Here is a 22381-nt window from a genome sequence, read left to right as displayed (position 1 = left end):
AACTGGTCACATGCTGTACTGGGCATTGAATTGTCCATTTGTTGGTGGTGTTGCTGTTTGACATTGTTTTGACACATAAGTGATCCCTTGGAATAAGGTGATCTGTAAGTTCAGGGTAGTACTTTTAGGCATTTTCTCTATAGGAATGTCCCTGAACATTCTTTCTCTTATTCTTCTGGAAATGAAATTGATTTTTATTTTGTTGTGAAAAGTGCTTCAGTGCTCTTAAAGGTCAATAGTCAGCACTTCACTCTCCTGTTCTGCTCTGTACAGGAGGCATATTCCCAGCTGAACTGTGCCCACGCTCTGCCCCACGAGCTAATGCCCTATGGCAGGTGGTGAACGTGGGACTAGGCAGCTCTCCATCATGTGCATCTCAAACACAGCTCAAAATAACATGCTGTTATATAAAAAACAATTTAAAATTTAGGGTTTATAAAACACATCCAAGTTTCTTTCAGTTTGGGAATTGCAACAGGATTATTTTTTGACTTGTCTACTGTTTGCCCAAGATCTGAAAAGAAAAACTCCATAAAAGTAAACAAAATGTGGAATACTAGAGAAAGTGATAGATGGCTGTGGCCTACTTGGTAGAGTGAGATGTAGGGTTTGTAGTATTTGTTATCTTAAATACAGAACATTCATGTCCACTGAGAAAGCTGCTACATTTTAGGAGGACAAACCAACACCTGATGCGATTATTCATTTTCCTTGAGCTGCTTCTTTTATTCTTGAAATTTAAAAAAAAATGAAAATTACTTCAAACAACACAAAAGCAAAGCAACACTCCAGGATTTCTCATTCACACAGTAAATGTAGCTTTTAATCTGAGAAGTTCTTTTTGATGAATCTTCAATTATGCATTGAATTTTCCAGTGACCCCTAGATTAGACTCAGATAAAACCTCTGCAACTGCAGGCACATTCTTTGATTCTCTATACTTAGCCTTTCATAAAGAGTAGATTATTCCAGGTCACGAATACAGGGTCTTTACTTTCTCACACTAAATCCTTTAAAACTCTAATGAAAGGGAACCTTTTAAAATAGAAAACCAAAGCTATATTGGATCAATGATTGCCTATAGTTTGATGTGTCCTTGGGTGATAGCAGTCAATATCTAGTTAGGTACAACAAAAGGATTCCATAGAAATTCTGCATCTCACCTCTGCCTGGAACTTTTGAAACCAAATATTATAAATCAATAACTAAATTTAAATTAATTTTTGTGTCCTGGTCATACTGATTTGATCTTTCAATTACGTGAGAAAATCACTTGCAACTGTCCTGTCATTCACCCACAATCTTTTGTGGCATATCTTAATGTACATTTCAAATGTGTGTGTTTCTCTTTCTTTACAGGCAGGACAGATGCCTATTACATACATGCCTAAACCATTTTAAAATACAACTGGCATACCATCACAATTTTTGTTGTATCTTGGTCGTCCTTAAAATAAAAAGCCTTTTATAAGTTTTAAGATATATCCAGCACTAAAAAAGTACCTTTTTTTATTAATTGCAGATTCTGTTGTTTTTTCATTTTTCTTGAAATACAACGCAGCCAACTAAAAAGTTTAAAAGCCTAATTTTTCATAAAAATTGTGAGCAATTGGCTGTGGCTAGCCAGTAATGTAGTATTTTCTTCTTGAGAACTCTTTGGTGGATGATTTAGATGATTGACCAGCACATCTAGACATTTTATTTGACCTTTTTAGACAATTTGTTGTGACGATTTGATTGCAGTGAGTCCCTCGCAGTCCTTCAGCTTTAAAACTCAAAAGAAAAGTCTTTGTCTCTTGGGCAGCAGGTGTCGGACAAAATGTTGCACTTCTCATTCATCAAAGTGTACAGAAATGACTGTTTCAAAAAAAGGAAAACTGTGCAAAAAAAAAAAACCCACCTGGGGGAGAAAGCTATTTTATTTATTTGTGAACAAGTTCATCCCAGCAGTAGTGCTAGGAAATGCCTGTGTCCTGCTACTTTTATTCTCTTGCGGACATTTTCAAAGATGGTCTAGATCCTAACATCAGTGATGGACAGGATTAACACTAATGCTATAGAGAGTTCAATTTGAGCTTGAGGGATTAGGAAACTCAATAACAAATGACCAATATGCAGATCCAAGTCAGATATAAAATGATATATGGTACTCTTACAGTTGCCAGGATTTTGCTGTAAAGGCACACAGCTGATTTTGTTAAACATATTAGTTTTGTGGACTTTGTACAAGCTCAAGGCTTAATATGAAAAACCCATGTAGCTCTAAATGCAGATGTTAAGGAGGGCTACATGTAAATAACTGGATAAACTTTTAATGCAAGGCTGCATTACTTAATGTTTTATCTTATCATCTTATCATCTGCTCCTGTTGATGTCACAGTGCTACAACAGTGTGACAGTTAGGGCACACAAAGCTCCTGTGATCTATTCTCTTTTTAACTGCCTATTCCACATAGTGTTAACCCAGTATTTGCTGCCAGAAACCTCTTGCAATCTCCTCTGCACTGCTTACTCATCTTTGACATCAGTGTGCCGGGGTAACTGTGAAGGTCCAGTGAAAGAAGGCTAATAGAGTTGGACATTTTGCACTGTAGTACCTGAAGTTGTTCTGTCTCCGAAAGGTGTGGTGGGCACGGAGGTGTGTAACTCTCCAAACATTAGACACCGCTTTAGAGAGGAACTGCCTGCTTGATGCTATTGTCTTGTGTTTGCTTGCAGTGTGGTCAAGTGGAGTCAATGGGCTGACTGAATTGAAATTCTTAAAATCTAGTAACTTTTTGCTCATCTGGATTTGAGTCAGCTACCTTTCCAGGCCAAACGGTACAGTCCTCCACAGTACAATACTGAGCTACACAATGACCCCTTCTTGATGCTACTAAGTATTGTAATGGCTTCCATGGCCTCAAGCAATTCAAAATAAAACTAATGCAGTTGTAGCATTATATCATATTTTAGAGAAGAAGAATGAAAGCCCTTACCTAACACATTTAGAGTGCTGTCATCCTATAAACAGAGGGATTTGATATTAATGCACTTTCATCAACTTACTACACTAAGAAGTTGATCAATCTTGGAGAGACTTACTGAGTTGCCCTGGGTCCTGCAAAATTATGATAGCACAGTCAGATACTGAATTCAGAATTTGTGGGTTACAGTTCATAATATTCTCACTCAAAGACCACCTTTCATTTTTTACATGCAACTGGAAATCAATTTTTAAAGCATTAGCTAAGCCATAACTGAATAAATCATCATGAAATTACGTAAAGTGTAACAGTGGTTTAACCTCAAAATGTTAATAAATGCTAAGGTAATGAATCCACAAATCAGGAAAATCACACACCGTTACTGTGAAGAAGTTGAGAACCCCAGAGCATGCTATTCTTAAAAGAGGTAGAGAGAAAAATTTTATGGATATTCCTCTGAGCCTCCTTCCAAGTGTACTTCCATTATTCCTTCCCTGTACTCCTTCCCTTATTCCCTCCCACAGTTACTATATGTAGGTCATTAATCATCTTTTCAGAAATCTGCATTATGTACAAGAAAAAGCTTATGTTTGGAGAACCGTATACCTGCTCCATAAAACAAGGAGCCTCCTGGTAGATTCACATTCCAGATGTAAATGGAGGCCCAGAAAAGGGGAAAAATTCAGTGGCTCTATTGAGGCAATAGAGCCATAGGCTCTAATGCTCTCTGTAGGCTATAACCCTGTGTGTTCAGCTGTCCTAAATCCTATGTCCTCCCTTTTTGCAGGAACCTATTAACTCAAACCCACAGTCATGTAAATAGTAGTGATGCAGCTTTCAGGGTAGAAATTACATAGGCAATAGAGTAGAGGGCTGCTGGAGTGAACCTGGATCTGTAGATGCAGGCCCAGATCAGGCAGCAAGAGAAGGTTTCTGCTCTTTGGCTGACCAAAAAGTAGAACAAACATATGGAGAGGAGGTGTCAAAAGACTTGTAGAAATTTCTCACATAGAAACTGCTATCAAACACCCTGAAGTTCCTGGATGGCTGGAACCAGATTAATAATGATCCAAAGATGGTTATGGAAGATGAACTGTTCTGTTAGTAAGGATGGTTGAGTCAGGTAACATGGAGTGTCAGACAGGCACTGGATAGTAGTGAGCAGAGATGGGCTTGACCTGACAGATTCAGCTGATTTGCCCAAAGTCAGAACGTTCCAACACTGTCACTGGCAGACAGTTTTATTACCACTGAATAAGTCTTGGAAAGGGTTGAAAATTGCTTAGATGACTTAAAAAAATACAAGTATATATTATCATAGATTTCTGATATTTCAAATAGCATCTCTCCTAAGCAGTACATGCCTTTGTTTATATATCAGTTTTGTATAACTACCAAATGTAGTACCCAGAACCCAACCAAGAAGTAGAAACGCGCAGCTAAGAAATCAGCTTTCAGTATATCTCAATCCCATCCACAAGTCAGGAATTTCGACTGAGATATTTTTTACAGAATGAGTTACAAAACTTGCAGTCTCTGATGACATCAAAGTCAGATTGTGTTGTCACAGTGAGTTTGAAGTTACCCAAATGCTGCATTCTTTAACGATAATCAAGTTTCTGTGATTCTATAATAATTTCACAGTAATAATAATAATAATAATAATAATATTTAAGTAGCTGAATTTCCTAAGCTGGTATTTGAAGGATAGTGGGTTTTATGTAAGAATAAGATACTCATTTTGCATTAGCATTAATAGTATGGCACAATCTACTTTAATCAGTAAAATCAATTAATGTATTTTTATTAAGCTGGACATGCTACAGTTTCAAAATCACGATCAACTCCAAAACAGTCATTACCTAACGTGTACATTGCAAGGGGAGTTCTGCAGTTTACAACTATTGAAAAATGACATGTTTGTGTGGAGGCTCTGAAAATACTATCACACATTCTGTTTCCGTTTTGATTCATCATCTATTTAGAGCATACTCATAAGTAATAAGAGTAAAAGAATAGGTAAGTCTGTACTGTAGACATGGTTACACCTGAATGTGGTTATACCTATATGTTTTTCCAGTCTTCTTCATATGTAGGAGCTGTTTTCACGCGCTTGTTCCCAGGTCAATTTTGCCATAAAACTAAGACCATACCAGAAACACTGACAACTTACTAAACCAGAATTTCTATACCAGTAGTGCTGCACAGGTGTTCTCATACCCAGTTTCATATTCATCTGACCAAACAGCTAAAAAATTCATGGGTTTTGATGGACATTAAAAATTCATCTAATTGCTTCCACATGACCTAACAGCAAATACTCATTTTATCATAAAACATTCCTATATGAGAAGAAGTTGTAGGGGTCCTTCCCTATGTCTTTTGACAAATTCAGGGGTTTACCATGAAAATTTGTTCTTCTTATAAAAAGAGGGGAGAAAAGAACAAAGCTCAGTACTGAGTTATCATCTTTAGGCTGATTTCTGCTATTTAAATCACCTATATTGCTGGCGTTCTGTGTCAGTCAGGAGAGTCATATAAGGTATCCCTTATTTTATCCCTTAAAGATGCATGTGTATATAAGTGACTTTGAATTTCAGGTTCAATTTCAATTATGTTTTTCTAGATTTTTTTTGCCAAAATGCAAGAGTAAAAAGGAATTACATGGGTTTTGCAGGGAAAAACAAAATGTTATTTTCCAAGTTCATACAAATAAATCTCTCCCTTTTTTTCTCTCATTTGCCTTTTGTTCCACGTCACTTTACATAAAGGAAATTTTCTAGACAGGAAGTACGAGAAGTTCATCTATTTTTCCTCAGTTTTCCTGTAAAACTTTTTGTATCTCTGCTCTCACAGAGAGAGATATTGATCTCCGGAAATTAAACTCTTTTCCATCTCATATCATAAGAGGTGTAAATGTATGTATCATAATTTTGTTTTCTCATATATAAAACTATCACAGTAGAAACTATTTGAAATCCTTAGATTTAGATGATGTAAAAAGATGTATTTCATTATTTTGCAGATCTCAGTGGTTAACATGCAACTGTGAGAAAAATAATGTTGAGAAAGTATCCACAATGTGTTTACAAACACTCTAAAGCATTTCCAGTTTGTACACTTTGTTCTGTTAAAGTCAGTATTACAGTCCCCATGGGCCATGGCAACATTTTCCTTCATAATTCCTTAAGGTTCTTTGTTTTCCTACTCCAAAAGAAGCTAAGCCAGAAGTAACTAGAGACATAATACAGTAATTTTAAATCAAATATTATATAGTATTTGTGTTTATTTTGCAAACAATGAGAATATTTTTATTGTGTTTTCACTTTTGTTTTTTAAACAGAATTCCAGCAAGAGAGCAGTTATTTCATTTTTGGATTCTGTGCCTTTGTATAAGGGAAAAAAACTACTTGCTGTTTCTGTCCTGACATTCAGCACCTAATGAGAAGCAGACTGACCTTGGAGATGTTAATATGCTCCTTCTACTTAAAAGTTTTGTGCATCTAAGAGTTTGGGGAGAAGTTATAGAGTATATTGTATGTAACAATTGCTTTCTAAGGAAAGTTTAGGGAAAGCTCCATTGAGAATACTCCTTTTGGGAAAGGATTGGTCATAAGCCTCCTGTGGGTTTAGCCTTATCTGGAACAGCAGATGTGCTGTGATAATCTTAGTAAGATTTCTACACCTGAAAAGGTTTCTGAACCCTTGTTTTTTCATCTATTTCCCTTGGTGGCTTTTTAAAAGAACTGGCAGTTGATTTTGCAACAAAGAGTATTTTCAAAGTTGACAACACTGTTTATTGTCTCTGTGCAAAGAGAGTGAAATCAATTTCTCATGGGTATTTGAGCCCTGGGGGTCAATGGACTGAACTTGATTATGGAAATTACAAGTTACTTACACTTGTTGTAATTTAAGAAAAGCATTTATTTTATTTCATTATTTTTTGCATTTGGCATTCTGATCACTGCACTGATGTCCACACAGTGCTCCACCCTAGACTATTAGAAATCTAGGCAGGCAGTTGTCACCTGTGTTATTTGGAAGAGACAGTGTTCTAGTTTGCAAAGACGGGTACTAAAAGCTGAGAAAATATCAGATCAAAAGGGATTAAACTGATGACCTTTACAGAGTGCTTAGGACCTTTGCTGGAGTCCAGCATTTTTTAATATGCAGAACATGATGTTCTGCCTTCAATCATAAAATAGTAACAATACAAATTGCTCATTTAGTGCAAATCGGCCTGAAAATGGGTACAAGTGACAAAGCAGTTTGTGATGCACTGCTATGACATTGAAGTGAAGACTATGAAGCTCTCAAAAAGACAATTATGAGACAAACAAGATATGAATCCTCTGCTCCTTTTAGGGGGCAGTTACTTCTCAGTAGGATGACTCACATAACTAACTGCTCATCACTGGGAATTAATAGCCCAACCCAAAGGACATACAATCAAGCAGGCCCTTCCTGATGGCCTTTCAGTTGCTTAATTTCCGTTTGTATGCTGATTTGAAATATATGTACAAGTACTAAGTATTGTTACACTGCATGAACAGAAACTAAGACTTCCATAAATTCATCTGTTCTTGGACGAAGTGACTATTAATGGCTATGTCAAATAAAAGGCTCTGCTATCTGAAAGTAAGAGGAACCTTTTTTCAGGTCACCTTTCTTTCCTGTCTCCTTCATGAATCTTACATCCTTTGCTATATAGTGCTACAAATACTAGTAAGAGTTTCAAGGACCCTTTGGGTGAGAATTTTGAAAATTTGAAAATAGATTCTAGGCAATATCTCCATTCTTTCACTTCAGTGTAAAAGAATGGTCGGTAATTTTTACTGTATGCACTGTGTTGAAAAAAATTTTAAAATAAGATAAAATCAAATAGGGCTGACACTACTTTTCTTTTTCAAAAGCCCCTATACCTTTGTGTGAACTAAGTTTTAAGAAAGCTAAGTAAATCCCTTTCTAGGATTTAGGCAGGGAGAAGCCTGGTTCTTGGGACCTGTTTATACCTAAGCTCAAACTTGATGTTCAGAGTCAGCACAATTAAAGATGAAGTTCCTGTGTGGACAGGTACTCGTGAAGTTTGCAGTAAAAAGAAAGAGAACTTCAGGATTAGGCCATACCTGAATGGGGATCATGCTTGCAACTTTTTATTAGATTCATTAATGCTTCCCACATCATACTTTAGCCTCTCAAGTTACTGAGAGCTTTATCTTCTGACTCTGTTACTCAGGTCCTTACTCCATAAGCTGTCACTGACATTATGGAAAAGAACAGAGCAACACTGAGGTTTTTCCTCTTCCGAATCAAGACTGAGGAAATAGGGACAAAAGCAAATGTACATGAATCCCTTCACTGCCCCCACAGAATAGTAACTATTACCTGGAGTAATAGTTAAAACTATGTCTTGGCTAAAATAAGGCATCTTCATTTTCCTTTTCACCCTATTATTGCAATGGTGCCATGCAATCCACTGGATTATGAGGCATGCGGCCTTCCTTGGTCTGGTGAGAAAAGTGCTGCCATATGTGGATGCATGAACTGTTACACTGAGATTAACTGTTCCTGTTTTCTTTTATTGCCCTTCATGCAAGGCATTTAACACTACCTGGATCAATATACCTTTCTTCTATTATTTTCCATTATATTTCTATTATACTCTCTTTATTAACATTAGCATAGAGTGCTCTACTCCAATCTGATGAATGGTAAAAAACCATGTACAGTTATTTCTACTGCTGTTTTTATAGTTGTTGTTACTATTAATAACAATAACACGTAACTTGAAGTGGTACCCCTAACTCAATATCTGTCTTCAGAGAACAAATAAAAGGGAGTCCCTGGCCTCAAAGAACACAGAACTCTAAGACTACCAAACAAATAGTTCAGGGGGATGGCACAGCAAAAAGGATTACTGCAGAAATCAACAGTTTTCCTTACAGTCAGCTTGGCAAACAAGCATAGTGAGAGGAAATTTAAAAGTGGAATTGAAAGAAAATTTCTCATAAGCAAGACCAGAGATAGGTGCTGTATGGAATAAGGCATAGAGGTGATTAGAAGGATTTTCGGAACAGCAGAAAGCAGTGGGAATATTAGGAGAATGATGTAAGTTTGTGAAGTCAAATTACCAGTGCTCTTCTGGTGTTTCTTAAACCTAGGACTTCTGAATGGCCCTTTTGCCTGCAGAAGTGGGCAGTACAGTAATTCTTCTTTTATGCAAGAGTATGCTGAAGAACAAGCAGTTCTACAGGTGTTGATTGATATATTGACTGTTTCCACAAAGGGTTACAGTGTTGTTAAAAGACTTTCAGTCACTTATTTGGAAGCACTGCTGACAAGTTGCTTGTGTGACAGAGACAGCTCTCTTTTCTCCTGATAGTAAGAAGTTTAGTAAATGGATGGTCTTCTGTAATACTTCTTTAATACTTCAGTATGATGAGTGTTCCATTCAAACCAAGATTAGAATATTGCAGGATCATTTAGCATCCATCTGTTGCACTTCCCACTGTCTGATTCAGTTGTACAAGGTGGTTCCAAACTCCCATACAAGCTAATGAATAAGGCTTTCAGAATCTGTTTAATAGTTAGATCTCAAAAGGGTTTGTAACTTGTCTCAACTTGAACATTTAAAAAAAATACAAGGTTCAAAATGTATTCAATTAGTACTTTGTGTCTTTGAATAAATTGCAATAATTTTATGAGAAAATCAAGGCAAAATTCATTATGAAGGTAATTAGGAACTTCAAAATATCTAACTTATATTCAAAAGAAGGATGTTAATTTTATTGTCAGAATCAGTAAAACGTTTGAAAATGTCTTTTCATTAAGATTATGAGTTGTAGGAAAAAGGCATCTAATATCTTTTCCCAACCTGGGCTGTGGAAAACAAGGTACATGAAACACATAAAAAACAAATGCTTATTTGCCATCTGGATAATGGAACGGATAAGACATATGTTACTGTGCAATTAAGTGTTCTTTCTGTGCAGCTTCGACAGATGACAGTGCGGCAGAGAAGAAAGGTGGAACACTTCATGCCGGCTTAATTGTTGGCATTCTAGTCCTGGTCCTTATTGTGGCTGCAGCCATCCTCGTGACGGTCTATATGTATCATCATCCAACGTCAGCAGCCAGTCTCTTCTTCATAGAGGTAAGACAAAAGTAACGTGTTGTGTCACCAGTCCTCTCTCTTGGCTCAAATATTTGAGGTCTCCAGAACTGATCTTTCTTAACTAAATTGGAAAGTATTCTTGTGTTCATAGTGTAATCTTTGAAGAAATGGACCTCCCCTAGCAGGTGATACTGTTTTGCTCCTAGCATGTTTGTCACTCACCTCGTTCTTTAACTACCATCACTATGACTTTTTTGCTTTTAGACAGCACATATATCTAAAAGATATATCTCAGATACCAATCCAACTCCCTATCCTTCGTTTTCCACACGATAGCATTTTTCCATCACCTTTCATGTGCACTGGCATTTTACTTCAGGATATATATTTTTTCTATTATTTTCCTGGGGAGGGGGGAAAGGAAAGTGTGCATTCCTAATTCTGCAGAAGAGCTGACCACTAAGTTTTTAGCTGAAAACCTGTGTTAGCTGTTCCTTACATCATTTGAAGAAATATTTTAACACTTTGTCTCCAAGTGTGAGAAAGATTTTTTTCATCTAATTTTTTTAAATCTATCATCTTCTTTTACTCTTTTTATTAGTGTAGAGAGAAACAGACTCTTTTAGACAATAAGTCATCTGACCTGTTTGAGACATCTCCTTTAGGATTAGATAAATTACCATTTTTCTCCCTCCAATACAGATAGCTACCTTAGGTGCAGACATCTGCGCTGCAGATGCTGACATTTAGTCAGTTCACTTCCACTGTTCTTGAAAATATGAGAAAGGAACATTCTCCGTAGGTGTTTGAGTCTTCAAAAACCTATGAATACTTACACCTACTTGTGGAGTTTTTTTCCCAACTGGGCAGTGTTCCTCTACCTTGTGAGGTAGTTGTGAGGTAGAGTGTAGAGTTACTAAATGTGAAAGAAAAGGCTGACTGTTCATAACCCCACTGTTAATATTCCCTTACTATTAAGAGCCTGGACACTTACTGCTAGACAACAATGAAGATGCAAAACCACTGGAAGTGTCACTACAGACATATCTAGGAATTTCTTAGGTAAAAGCCTGGACCAGGAATATAGGAAGTAGAAGTTCATTCTTAGTGACAGCAACGAGAATTGAAGCGAGACATGCACATGAACAGAATGATTCATCTTTAAATCATATTATTATAAGTATACTTCTTAGATGCAATAGTGGTGACAAAAATCAAAATGAATTGTTATCAGTATTCCAGCATCAAGTGATGTAACTGTGTTAACCATTAGGAAGCAGAATCCATGCAATAAAATATAGCTTTCTTTCATGTTTATGCAACATTTCAAGCCAGTTCTCTATTGATATATACAAACAAAATTCCACTAAAGTCCATATATAAAAGAGGAGGTTTTGTCCCTTTTTTTTCTTTGCACACAGGTTGAATTTCTATTCTTTCCTTCTAGTTAAAGCAAGTTTCTTATCTGTCATGGTGTGATTGAAAAGACTAAGTAAATGGCAACACCATTTTTTAAAAGAAGGGAAGAATACTAAATTACAATACACATTTATTTATTTATTTTTGTTCTCAGTATATAGTAAGGGCATGTTAATTTATTTCTTTTATTGATATCATACTCATCATGCAAACAGTGGTGCCTTAATCAGTTTTATTAAACCTCTTCCTCTCAATTTAATCTTTAGGTGCCATTAATCAATCTATGCAGTGGACGCTAAAATGTCTTCTAGCAAGCAATGTAGGTTTTTAGAAAAAAATGGAAAAACATGTACTTTCTATTTAAAATAAAGGAGAAATCTATTGGATCTACATGTTTCCAACACAAAGAAGAACATATCTTCTCAAACTTGCATTTGAAACTACAGTACAAAAAATAATGAGGCAAAGCTGGTATAAACAGTGTTGCAAAAAGTCATTTTTATTGCATTTTTGTAATTGAAAAATATTTGATTAAGCTGTTACATATAACATAATAGCCCACACACCACAGCAGACAAGCTGCATTATTTATGGGAAATGAATGAAATGTAGATCTGATTTTACCGTTCTTGGGAAAGAACTCAAGAGAATTGCCATGGGCTTGGTCATGAAATGAGAAACATATAAATATTTCAGAAAATTATACTGGTTTGAATGAGTCTCTTGATTAATAAAGCAAGCTGCACAGTTAAAACAAGATGTGACAGATGGACAGGCAGCTCCCTCCTGCAGTTGTCTAAAAAATTATGAGTACACTGTAGTCTACCATGAAGTCTTCTAGCCAAATGAAGATCTGCATCAGTTTATATATCATCAGTAATTAATATAACTCTAAGGCTGGTCAAAAGAAGAACAGGAACCTAGCCCATTTCTGTTTCGTTTTAAACTTTACAGGGGCATCATATAACATTAAACATAACATTCATTCAAAACTGTAATATGACTAATAGAGAAACTTCTTTTTACATCTAAGTTCTAAAACACTGTCATGATTTTGTAAAGTGTCATTTTCAATGAGATTTTGTTGGGGTTTTTAGGTTAAGGGCTATGTAAGTAATTTTTCCTTGATTTGTTTTATAATCATGACTGATTACTGAATAAAGAAAAGTGTAATAAACTGACCCCATATCTGAGGCTTCAAGCCTCTTTCTTCCTTGTATTCTCTGCAGATATTACTCAATATTCAATTACTGCCTCACTGAGGTTCTCACATAGCTCCTCTCAAATTCCACTCATGTTTATCATGTAGTGAGCTCCCCCACATAAGGATAAATACACCCACATTTTGACTGCACTCTTTACCCTTGCACTGATAAAGGCAATCCCTTCTGAACAACATTAAATGATATTCTGAGTGCACTAGTTTAAACAAGCCACACAAAGCCAAGAAAAATACAGTTTATAACAAAAGTAACTATTGTCTTAGAACAAAGTAACATTATTCTATTACTTTTTTACTCTTAAAGTCTGAAGAAAATGTTTACTCTAGTGTTTTTGTTCATAGCTGTTGAGCAGAATGCACATGTGCAGCCCCACTTAGAATAAAAATAGCTATTTTTAGCAAACAGCTTGAAAAGTCTTGAATGCCTATGTTATTCAATTTGACTACGATAGTATGCAATTTTACAAGAATGCCATCCAAACAGTTCAACACATTTTCAAAAAAATTCCGATTTTGTTAAGTGTGGAGAAAATTCAAATCAAAATGCAGTGCTTTCCTGTTTCTCCCAGACTCCAGACTGCTCATGTGTTTCATTGTTTAAGTTGGACACTTCTCTGGTGACCTAAGGATAGAATGAATTATCTGCTTTTAAAGTTAAGGGAGCTTCAATCAAAGTTCCAATGAATGCAGGTTCTTTCTAAAAGCTAAGAGTAAATGTTTTCTAGAGATTAGCTTACAGAATGACAGAAGAGATGTTGCATGCTTTGGTTTTCTATTTATTTATTATTATCCCTGCAGTATTTTATCTCCCTTGGATTTGATTCAGTTGCCAATAATTTTCCCTTTTAAATCACGTTACATACGTACTCTTACCTTGAGGAATGCTGTCTTGTGTATACTTTGAACTGATTTGCACCGATTCTTGAAAGGCAGCATTCATGTCAAATAGTGTTCTTCATGACTCTTTTAACAAAGCAGAAGCTTATGTCAGAAATCTAGCGACAACATATATAGCTACACGCTAACTATAGCCCAATTAAAAAGCAATTCCTTTATTCACTAACCTATGTGGTATACTTGCATTCAGGATGTGAGAGTTGTCGGACAAGAAGCCAATCATGATGCCCTGAATGTCAAGGATTGCATAAATGTGATACAGTTTATAGCAAAAGTGATATAAATATCTGGAACTGGATATAAAGAGATGGGAAGAAATTCTCAGCTGAGCCAGATGAATTTGCTCAAATTTCAATGAGCTATGGACCAGATTACAGCTTTAGTAGTATTTTATATTTTACTTCTTCCTTTCTTTTCCCTCATGTTCTTTTTTTCTTACATTTTTAACCTTTAAGGATCTACTTTTATGTGTGAACTATGGAACTATTGAATTAATTGAGAGCAATTAATTTCCAGGGGATATTTAGCGAATTGAAAAGCAGGCATATGGCCAGCTGCATTTTACTCAGATGTCTTGCCTGTTTGCACTGAGTTATCTGTGGATAAAAGGGTTGCACGTGACACAAGAAATTTTCACTCGCATACTTTGTATTTTTCTTACCTTCCTTACTTATATAGTGAAACGAAGTCTTTTTAAGGCTTGAAACTTACCTCAGCTGTCATCCCAGTGCTCTGCCTTTGGGGATCAAGGGCAACATGATCTGACCACAGCTGAGAAGACAGCAGAGGGATTGCTGGACAATATGAAGGCAAGGAGTCAGACATTGCAGTGTTTCTTCCCATATGGACAGTGATACCATTACCAAGAATGCCTGAAAGGCTTGACAACAGCAGGATAAAATCTTTCTGTGTTGATTCTCTGTGGTTGGGGATTTTAAGGAGTCTAAACTAACATTGCAAATTGGGATCATCTTAACCTCAGGCGAAGAGCCTTTCTCTCGTATTCAGCTTATACACACAAAACCAAATCCAACTTATTAACATATGTGGACTCTGAAGTTGTGAGAACATGAATGAACTCAGCTGTGTATGTATTAATAGTAGGTAATATGTCACACACTGAAGAGCAGTGTGGGTGCTTGTGGTTAAAAATTAACATTCTTCAGAATTGAGATCCCATTTTAAAGGTCATAGCTTTTGCCTTCATGTTCCCACCCTCCTTGGAGTTATTCCAGAGCTTTATTTTGCTGATTCAGCTGCTTAGAAACATACATGTACATACATCATACATAAACACATACATCATACATATGCACATACCTATGTCTTTTTTATTGTTTATTTTACTTCATCTTGGATGTTGAAGATGGATAATTTCACAAATCTATTTAAATGGCCACACAGAGAGTTGAACTGGTGCTATGGAGCCATGGAGTGACCTTGAGGAAAAAGAGGGAGGAAGGAATGAACAGCTGCAGATCTTTCGCAAATAAAATAATAGTGTGTGATCAGAGCCTGGAGGATGCACCTTGACTCCTTCTGATTTAACTTAAATTATGTCTTTGCTAGTAAATTAAATTTAACTGGGAAGATTTTTTTTAGCTTAAAGACCAACCAGCATGGAAAGATCTGTATTCCTGTCATTTAACTCTGTCTCACATAAAGTTGACAGCATGGATAGTCTTAGCATGGACTGAAGACGGTTCACAAATACTGAGCCCTAGATGGAGTGGTCTGAGAAAGCACTAATTATTGGGTATTTTTTTAACTATTGGGCTGTATAGGGGATTGTATTTCAGTATCTGGAAACTTTCACTGGCATGTAGATCTAGCAGTAGATTTTCCTAAGATTTTGACCTTCTACTCATCCCCTGTCTGCTGTGAGGAAGGAAGTAATATGAGAAAATAGTTTAAAAAGCTGGAGGCAGTTCTTGGTTTTTCAGAGCTCAGGGAATTGATGGACATTTCTGGCTCACTATTATACATCTCTGCTTGTAACAACATATCACAAATAAGAGCCAGATTTAACATTCAACGATGTTCTCCATGCACCATTTCCAGGTTTCTGCATTAATGTAACAAATGCAATGTATGTCTTCAAACAACTGAGGAATAAATAGGAAACAGAGTAAAAAAGAAAGAAGAATTTTTTAAAAAACAATGAGATCCTCAGTTTTCTAATCCAGCTGATAGATTTCACAGAGCTCTACTGCTTTCTTCTGGGATACAACCCATTGGTTTTACTTTATGTACCCATTTTACAGGGGATTATGCTTTTAGTTTTAAATAGGCTTGCCATGGTCATCAATTAGTTTTTGTCAAGACGTTCAGGCTGAATTGTGTTTATTGAAAATGATGATTAAAAAGAACAGGTATCATTTTTCTCTTCTTTCAAAGTTCTGCAGTGTGGTGGCGTTTGGAGTATTGTCATTGATCTCGCTGTCATTGCCTTGTACTGATAGTAAAGTTATTTTTTCCAAAGCTTATCCAGCTCAGCAGGAACCAGCAGCTCAACAAGGGAAACTCAAATCAGCCACAAGGGAGAAGCACTAAAATAAATAATCAACACTGACAATAAAAGTCAAAGGTGGAGAGGAAGGAGGCATTCTATTTCTCATCCTTCAGCAGCCAGGTCCTTAGATACGCGTATGACTGCAGAAACTGTTATAGCAAGATGTGGTTTAAATCACAAAGTTATACTTTAAAAAAGTACTTCTATCAAAAAGAAAAATAAATGAAGCCAGTAAATGATCCTATTGAATCTTAAGTCTGAAGCAATCTTTATGTCAGAAAATTTTCTTCAAAATAATGGTGTCAGGCAATTGGTCTTTTCTTATTCTTGGAAATACATTTTAGAAATATAGTTTCAGATATTTTAAGCCTCATCCACTTCTGACTGTGATTTGCCAAATCAATTGGGTGTTTCTAGAAGAGATTAAAGACTGGTGCACAAATTTCAGATAACTTCGAGCACAAAAATACATGTTACGGGAAAGGTAATTGGTAACAAAAAGATCTTTACTTCTCATGAGAAAGCAGAAGACATGGCTGCAGAGGTAGATTACCAGTGGACAAGTGTACTTAGACTAATGGGTGTTGAATAATATCAGATTAAAATTTAGCCATTTAGTAAGAATTCACTATAGTTTTGTTATCTTTTTCTTAATCCTTTTGAGTAAGTCATAACTGCCTTTCCATGGATAAAGTTTCTTTCATTTTATCTTACTGTTCTTTAATAGGAACTAACTTTTTAATGTGTATCTTAAATTATTCTTCTGCATCCTGGTCATGTAGGGTCATAAGTGCTTTTCTCTCAATTTCTTTGCTTAAAATAGTGAACCCAAGGATGTTTCAGTCCCATGAAAAAGATATTAGTCCTGTTTTCCTGCTTTGTAATACAGTGAAAGGAAGCAGGAGTTACAATTCTCCAGCCACAGCTCAGAGGATTTCCTTTAAGTGTTCTAATTCCAGAGAAAGAAACATATTTTTTCCTGCTAAAATTGGATGAAAAAAAAAGGAATCAGTTAAAATACCCATCTTACTTTCTCCCCATTTGATTTGGTTTTGGTGGTATTTTTGCTGTGGTTTTCTGGTTTGCTGGTTTAGGGTGGAGGTTTTTTCTGTCTTCTTACTAGTCTTCCCAGAGAACAAAAAGGAAGAATGCATTAGGCATTTCCTGAACTTCTTTGGTAACTGAAGGAGCTTTGTATTTCCCAATACCAGTCAAGTTACTTTTGGTTTTATCTATTAAAGCTGTAATATTTTTACAGGTTTTGGGGAGTTACACAAGACAATGAATTAATAGTTTGCCATCACTCTCTTTTAAGACTGTCAACCACTTACATTACTCACATGCACATAAAGAAATTGAAATAAAACAATCACTAGAAAGGGAAAATCTCACCTCAGATGTGACAAGAAACCACAGAAAACTGTAACTGTAATATTAGGAGGTGACCTTTGTGTCTATTTCTTCATTTCTGGAAATACAGCTCATGTTTATGTTGTATGGCTTTGTATTATTAAAAATGGTGCACATCTGTTACATAACTAATCACCTGGAAAGACTAATTAAAAAGAGTAGCACGAAATGGTAGATTTAGTTTCTATTAGCAATGTAGCAAGGAAGTAGTAACTAATCAGAGGTACATCTTAAAATTAAATTAGGGAGCAACTTAGCAGATTAAAGCTCAGTTCATCCTTATAGGCTGCAGTTTGATACAGTTTCTAGGTGGTTTTTTTGATAGTTTTCCAGTGGGTTTTCATTTTCGCTTTTCATTAGAGAGCTCTCAGTCAAATTCCTTTTTCATTTGTAGCAGTGTAAATCTAAAATAAATCCTTTACATTTAATTGAATTTTTCTTGATTTTCTTTAGCAAGCCTAAGAACACAATACGACCCTTTTTCTTTAGCAGTAACCACACTGTCCTTCTTAATTTTGAAATTGCATCAAGCTTAGGTAGAAAAAAGTCTCCAAAGTTTGAACAGACTAAGTTTTCTTATTAGGAAAAAACACCCATTAAAGAAGACAGTGTTCTGCCTTCCTACTTTGTGGGAAGATGTTTCATTGAAAGGCCTGGGATTTTAAATTACCTGCCAAACAGAATTTAACTCTGGATGCCTCAAAAGTAACCTTATCCTGCAACAGGACAAAAAGGAAGTAGTTGCTTTTATATTGTATCTTCCTGATGATGATCGCTGAGGAACATTTTGTGCTGAACCCGCAGACAGATGTGTGTTTGTTGGTAACAAGATTCACTGAGATTTCTTTAGTGACTGCTGCCCAACAGCACCACAAGTCCCAACCACACATCATAGCTGTGGCTGTTCTGTGGTCACCAACACCACCTCTTAGCAGCATGAAATATCCTTAGTAATTGAAAGGCAATCCAAATGGGGTGTTATGGGGACAGAACATTGAATGCAGTGTTTATTTTGAGAGGAAGGATCATGAAGTAAAATGTTTAGATTTTGAACTGTTGATGAAAATATAGGCTGTAACTTATTTTCACTGTTTCTCCTCTCATTTTCCTGCAATGTTTCTATATAGGTTGCTGTATTTTCTAGCCCTCCTTCCAAGCAGATTGTAACTGTTGTCAGTAAAAAAAAAAAAAAAATATGTATCAGCATATTTGGCAGATAAAATTTTCAATAAAGAATAATCATTTTAGGACAGCTTTTCTGCTCACTGCTTTTCTGCTATGAAGGAGTTTCCCTGTTCTTCCTGAAAGCTGTTCCCTTTGACATTAATCTCAGAGTGGTCTGAGCCTTACTGGACATTAATCAGTTTGCAAATACAGATTGTTTAAAGCACTTCTTCTTCCTAGAGATGTCATAATAATACAGGAATTGTTTTATCTGCCCTAGAAAATAATTGTTTCTTTTGTCTTTTAGCTGTCTTTAAAGCAGTCATCAAAGATCCTAATGAAAATTGATTAGGACTCCTTAAGACTTTTGCATCCAAAGTTCTTAAAACTTTAAATGAAAAGTCTATGTGAATAATCAAAGTAAACAATCAAAGCTTCTACGTGAACAATCAAAGCTTCTACGTGAACAATCAAAGTAAACTACTCAAGTAGATATTATGGCACTTGAAACAGAAAGTCATTATTTTAACAGTTCTGCATAAACATGCCAGAATTTTGTCCTAAATAATTTTAAAATTACAGTCTCTGTCGACTCTACTGCACATTCTTCCATAGCATAGAGTATGTTAGCAAATTCCTGTGCAGAACTAAGAAGGAAGAGCATTGGACAGATCCTTTAGGGGGTAGTGGATCAGCAGTTCTTTGTGTGACAAATCCAATAATCAAGTGGTTTAGACAGGAGCTATTTCATCCTCTTTACTGCTAAGAGTAGTGGTAATTATTTATGTCTTTAAGAACAGCCATCACTCACAAATTTAGAAAGAGAGTTTAATTCCTCTGACTTCTACTGCTGCTGAACTGTGCTTCTCTGTTCCTGTAACAACTACATGGAGTGGGTTTTAGTATGAGAGATCAAAATTGTAGGACATTTTTAAATTTTTTTAAATTGTTTATTGTTGTACCCTTCATATTCTGAAAGTTTATTTTGTTGTTGCTGTTACAGCGACGTCCAAGCAGATGGCCAGCAATGAAATTCAGAAGAGGATCTGGACATCCTGCCTATGCTGAAGTGGAACCAGTCGGAGAAAAAGAAGGGTTCATTGTATCAGAGCAGTGCTAAAATTTCTGGGACAGAACACCAGTACTGGCCTACAGGTGTAAGACATTTACTTTGCCTCTCTTTAAAGAAAAGGAGCCCTAAGCTGCTGTAGCCTGATAGAAAGAAGATTTTGGATAAGCTTTGTCCAAGAAGAAAAACTATCTAAGATACCAGATTACTACTGCACAGTAGTTTTTGTTAGTGGACTGAGACACAATGGTTCATGCAGAACACTTGTCAGTGGACACCTACAGTATCAGAACTATGGCACAAGTGCCATATTATTGGCTTTAGGTGTGGGGATGCACAGTAATCAGAAGTATAATAAAGCTTTGGTGCACAAGAGTGTTGCCCTTTGGTTTAAGTGTTCTCTGTTATCTCAAAGACTGAGGGACAAATCTGTACTGTTTCAGTGCAAAGGGCACTGAATAGTGTTCACAGGTGATTGAGAATAGTATCTCAATGCAGGTAAAGAAGAAAAAAGGAACTTACCAATATTTCTATAAGCAGATGTGAAATATATACATTTTTCAATTCTAAATTAACCTACCCACCTAACTGAGTGAGTCACAATGTAAATGCTTTCCGGGAGTAGTACATTTCTTGTACGTTGCTGATTACTGCCCTTCTAAACAACTCATGTTGTACAAATTGGTAAGAGATGAAGACAACAGAGAATTTTCACGGTGGTGAAATTATTTCCTGGGAGTTCACAGTGAAGTTGGGTTGATTTTCAGTTTCAGTGTTCACTAAAAAATGAATTATCAGATTTGTTTTAAGGGATAGCTTTCATTTCTCAGCAGGAGACTGAAGTAAAGGCAACAGATCCTTTTAGCTGCCAGAGAGCTTATGGACCATTTCTTAGGCAATGTGATATGAAAAAATAAGATTTAAAATAAATGGGTTTCTATCCTTTGCCATTTCATTGTGAGTCATTACTGAGAAGCACCGCAGACTTCAATGCACCCCTTTCAGAGATTCAGATACAAGTGTTATTGAACCCTGCTGATTCATACAGTGGTTTTCTTTAATGCACATAGTAGTTGCATAAATATATATATAAATATATTTTTTTTTATAGCTAACACAAGGCGGGTTCTTGTGACTGTTAAGACTGCATTTTTGTCATCCAGACAAAGCAAATGGATTGCATTACTGCATATTTCCACTGAGTTGTAAAATAATCCTTAATATTAGAATATTTTTATGTTGTGTAGGGAAGGTGGTTCATGTAGTTGCAGTGCCATAAACTTTCTGCCTATTGGAACCATACTTTCTTTAATATCGACCCTTTCCCTCCCTGTATAGGGAAAGACAAGACTATAAATTCACACCATCAAAAGCAGTTACTCCTTTCATGGACGGGGTTAATATACACCAAGACCCAGAGCTTCCATGCGGAGTGGCAACCTAAATACTTTGATGATCTGGGCCTGGGCTACTAAAATATAAAATTCAGGTATTGTATGTATATTTAATAGCAGTCATTGACTACCAAATTTTTTACATACTGTGCAAGGCACTTGAATGGTTTTAAAGTGAGGTATGCAACATTTGTGGGTTTTGTTCTCGAGCAGTTTAAAAAAGTTGTAGTTATCACCTTAACAGTACATTATTTACATTTCTTCTTGATGCTTGTATGGCCTAAATTTGATTACTTAATGATGTTTAAAAACAAACAAAAAAAAAGAGTCACAATTTTTACTTGTTATTTTGTTCAGTAAATACTACAATACTATATTTTCTGTGTTCTTTTATTTTGGGTAACACACTTCTATTTTCATCTGGTTTAAATCATCTAGCATGAGATTGAAACTGTTCAAAACCTAACTGGTATTAATCTGAAGGTACTAACAAACACATTGTCTTGAAGCCTGGTGTAAAGCCAGTGGCAAGTATTCATTTCAGTTTGTGTGGGTCTGCTGAGCCCTGTTTCTAATAAGATGGGGTTAAATTGCAAGCTGTTAATTCTGATAGCAATAACCAAATGTATGCATATATATATGGTGACACATTTTTTATTAAATAAAAAGGTATCAGTGTACATCATTTAGGCACGTATTTGGTGTGCAATAATTATCATTAGTTTTTCTAGGAATGTTGGAGGCCATCAGCTAGGGTTCATTGGCCAAATGAAGCAACTGTAAAGCTTCTGGAATCCTATTTGGAAAAAATTTTATTTCAGAGCACATCTTGGCAAAATGTACTAAGAAATTTACAAAAATCTACATAGAATTGCAATATATTCAAGGGACTTTTCATGTAAGTAAAGAAGATTTATATTATTATGTGTTTACAGATCTGCACTTCATCTGATTCACTCATATTTTTACCCATGTATGTAATACATGTCATGCAATAGAACTGGCAGAATATTTGTAACAAGATTCGACAAATGCAACAACAGTTTTAAAATCTGGTATTTTTATTAATTTTGTTTTAAGGCACTCTTGCACAGCTGAAGGGTGTTTGTTAGTATTTGCAAACTAACTTACATATCATACTCCTTCATAAAATAATAGCAATTATTTTTTTCACTTTTTGTCCACCTCACATTATTTGGTGGCAGATTTCACTG

General features: G+C 35.8%; 1 protein-coding gene across 1 annotated transcript in view; it reads left to right on the top strand.

Annotated features, from left to right (window-relative positions):
- Nucleotides 1-21856, top strand: part of PLXDC2 (plexin domain containing 2) — a 255655-nt gene extending 233799 nt beyond the window's left edge. Inside the window, exons 13-14 of the mRNA XM_027658758.1 lie at nt 9959-10119; nt 19708-21856. Coding sequence (XP_027514559.1) covers nt 9959-10119; nt 19708-19824 — 278 coding nt within the window. The 3' untranslated portion in view covers nt 19825-21856. The remainder of the gene's footprint in view (nt 1-9958; nt 10120-19707) is intronic.
- The last annotated feature ends 525 nt before the right edge of the window (nt 21857-22381 follow it).

Source organism: Corapipo altera, unplaced genomic scaffold, assembly GCF_003945725.1.
Source record: "Corapipo altera isolate COAL_440 unplaced genomic scaffold, ASM394572v1 63, whole genome shotgun sequence".
NCBI lineage: Eukaryota > Metazoa > Chordata > Aves > Passeriformes > Pipridae > Corapipo > Corapipo altera.
This window is presented reverse-complemented; position numbering and strand designations above follow the sequence as displayed.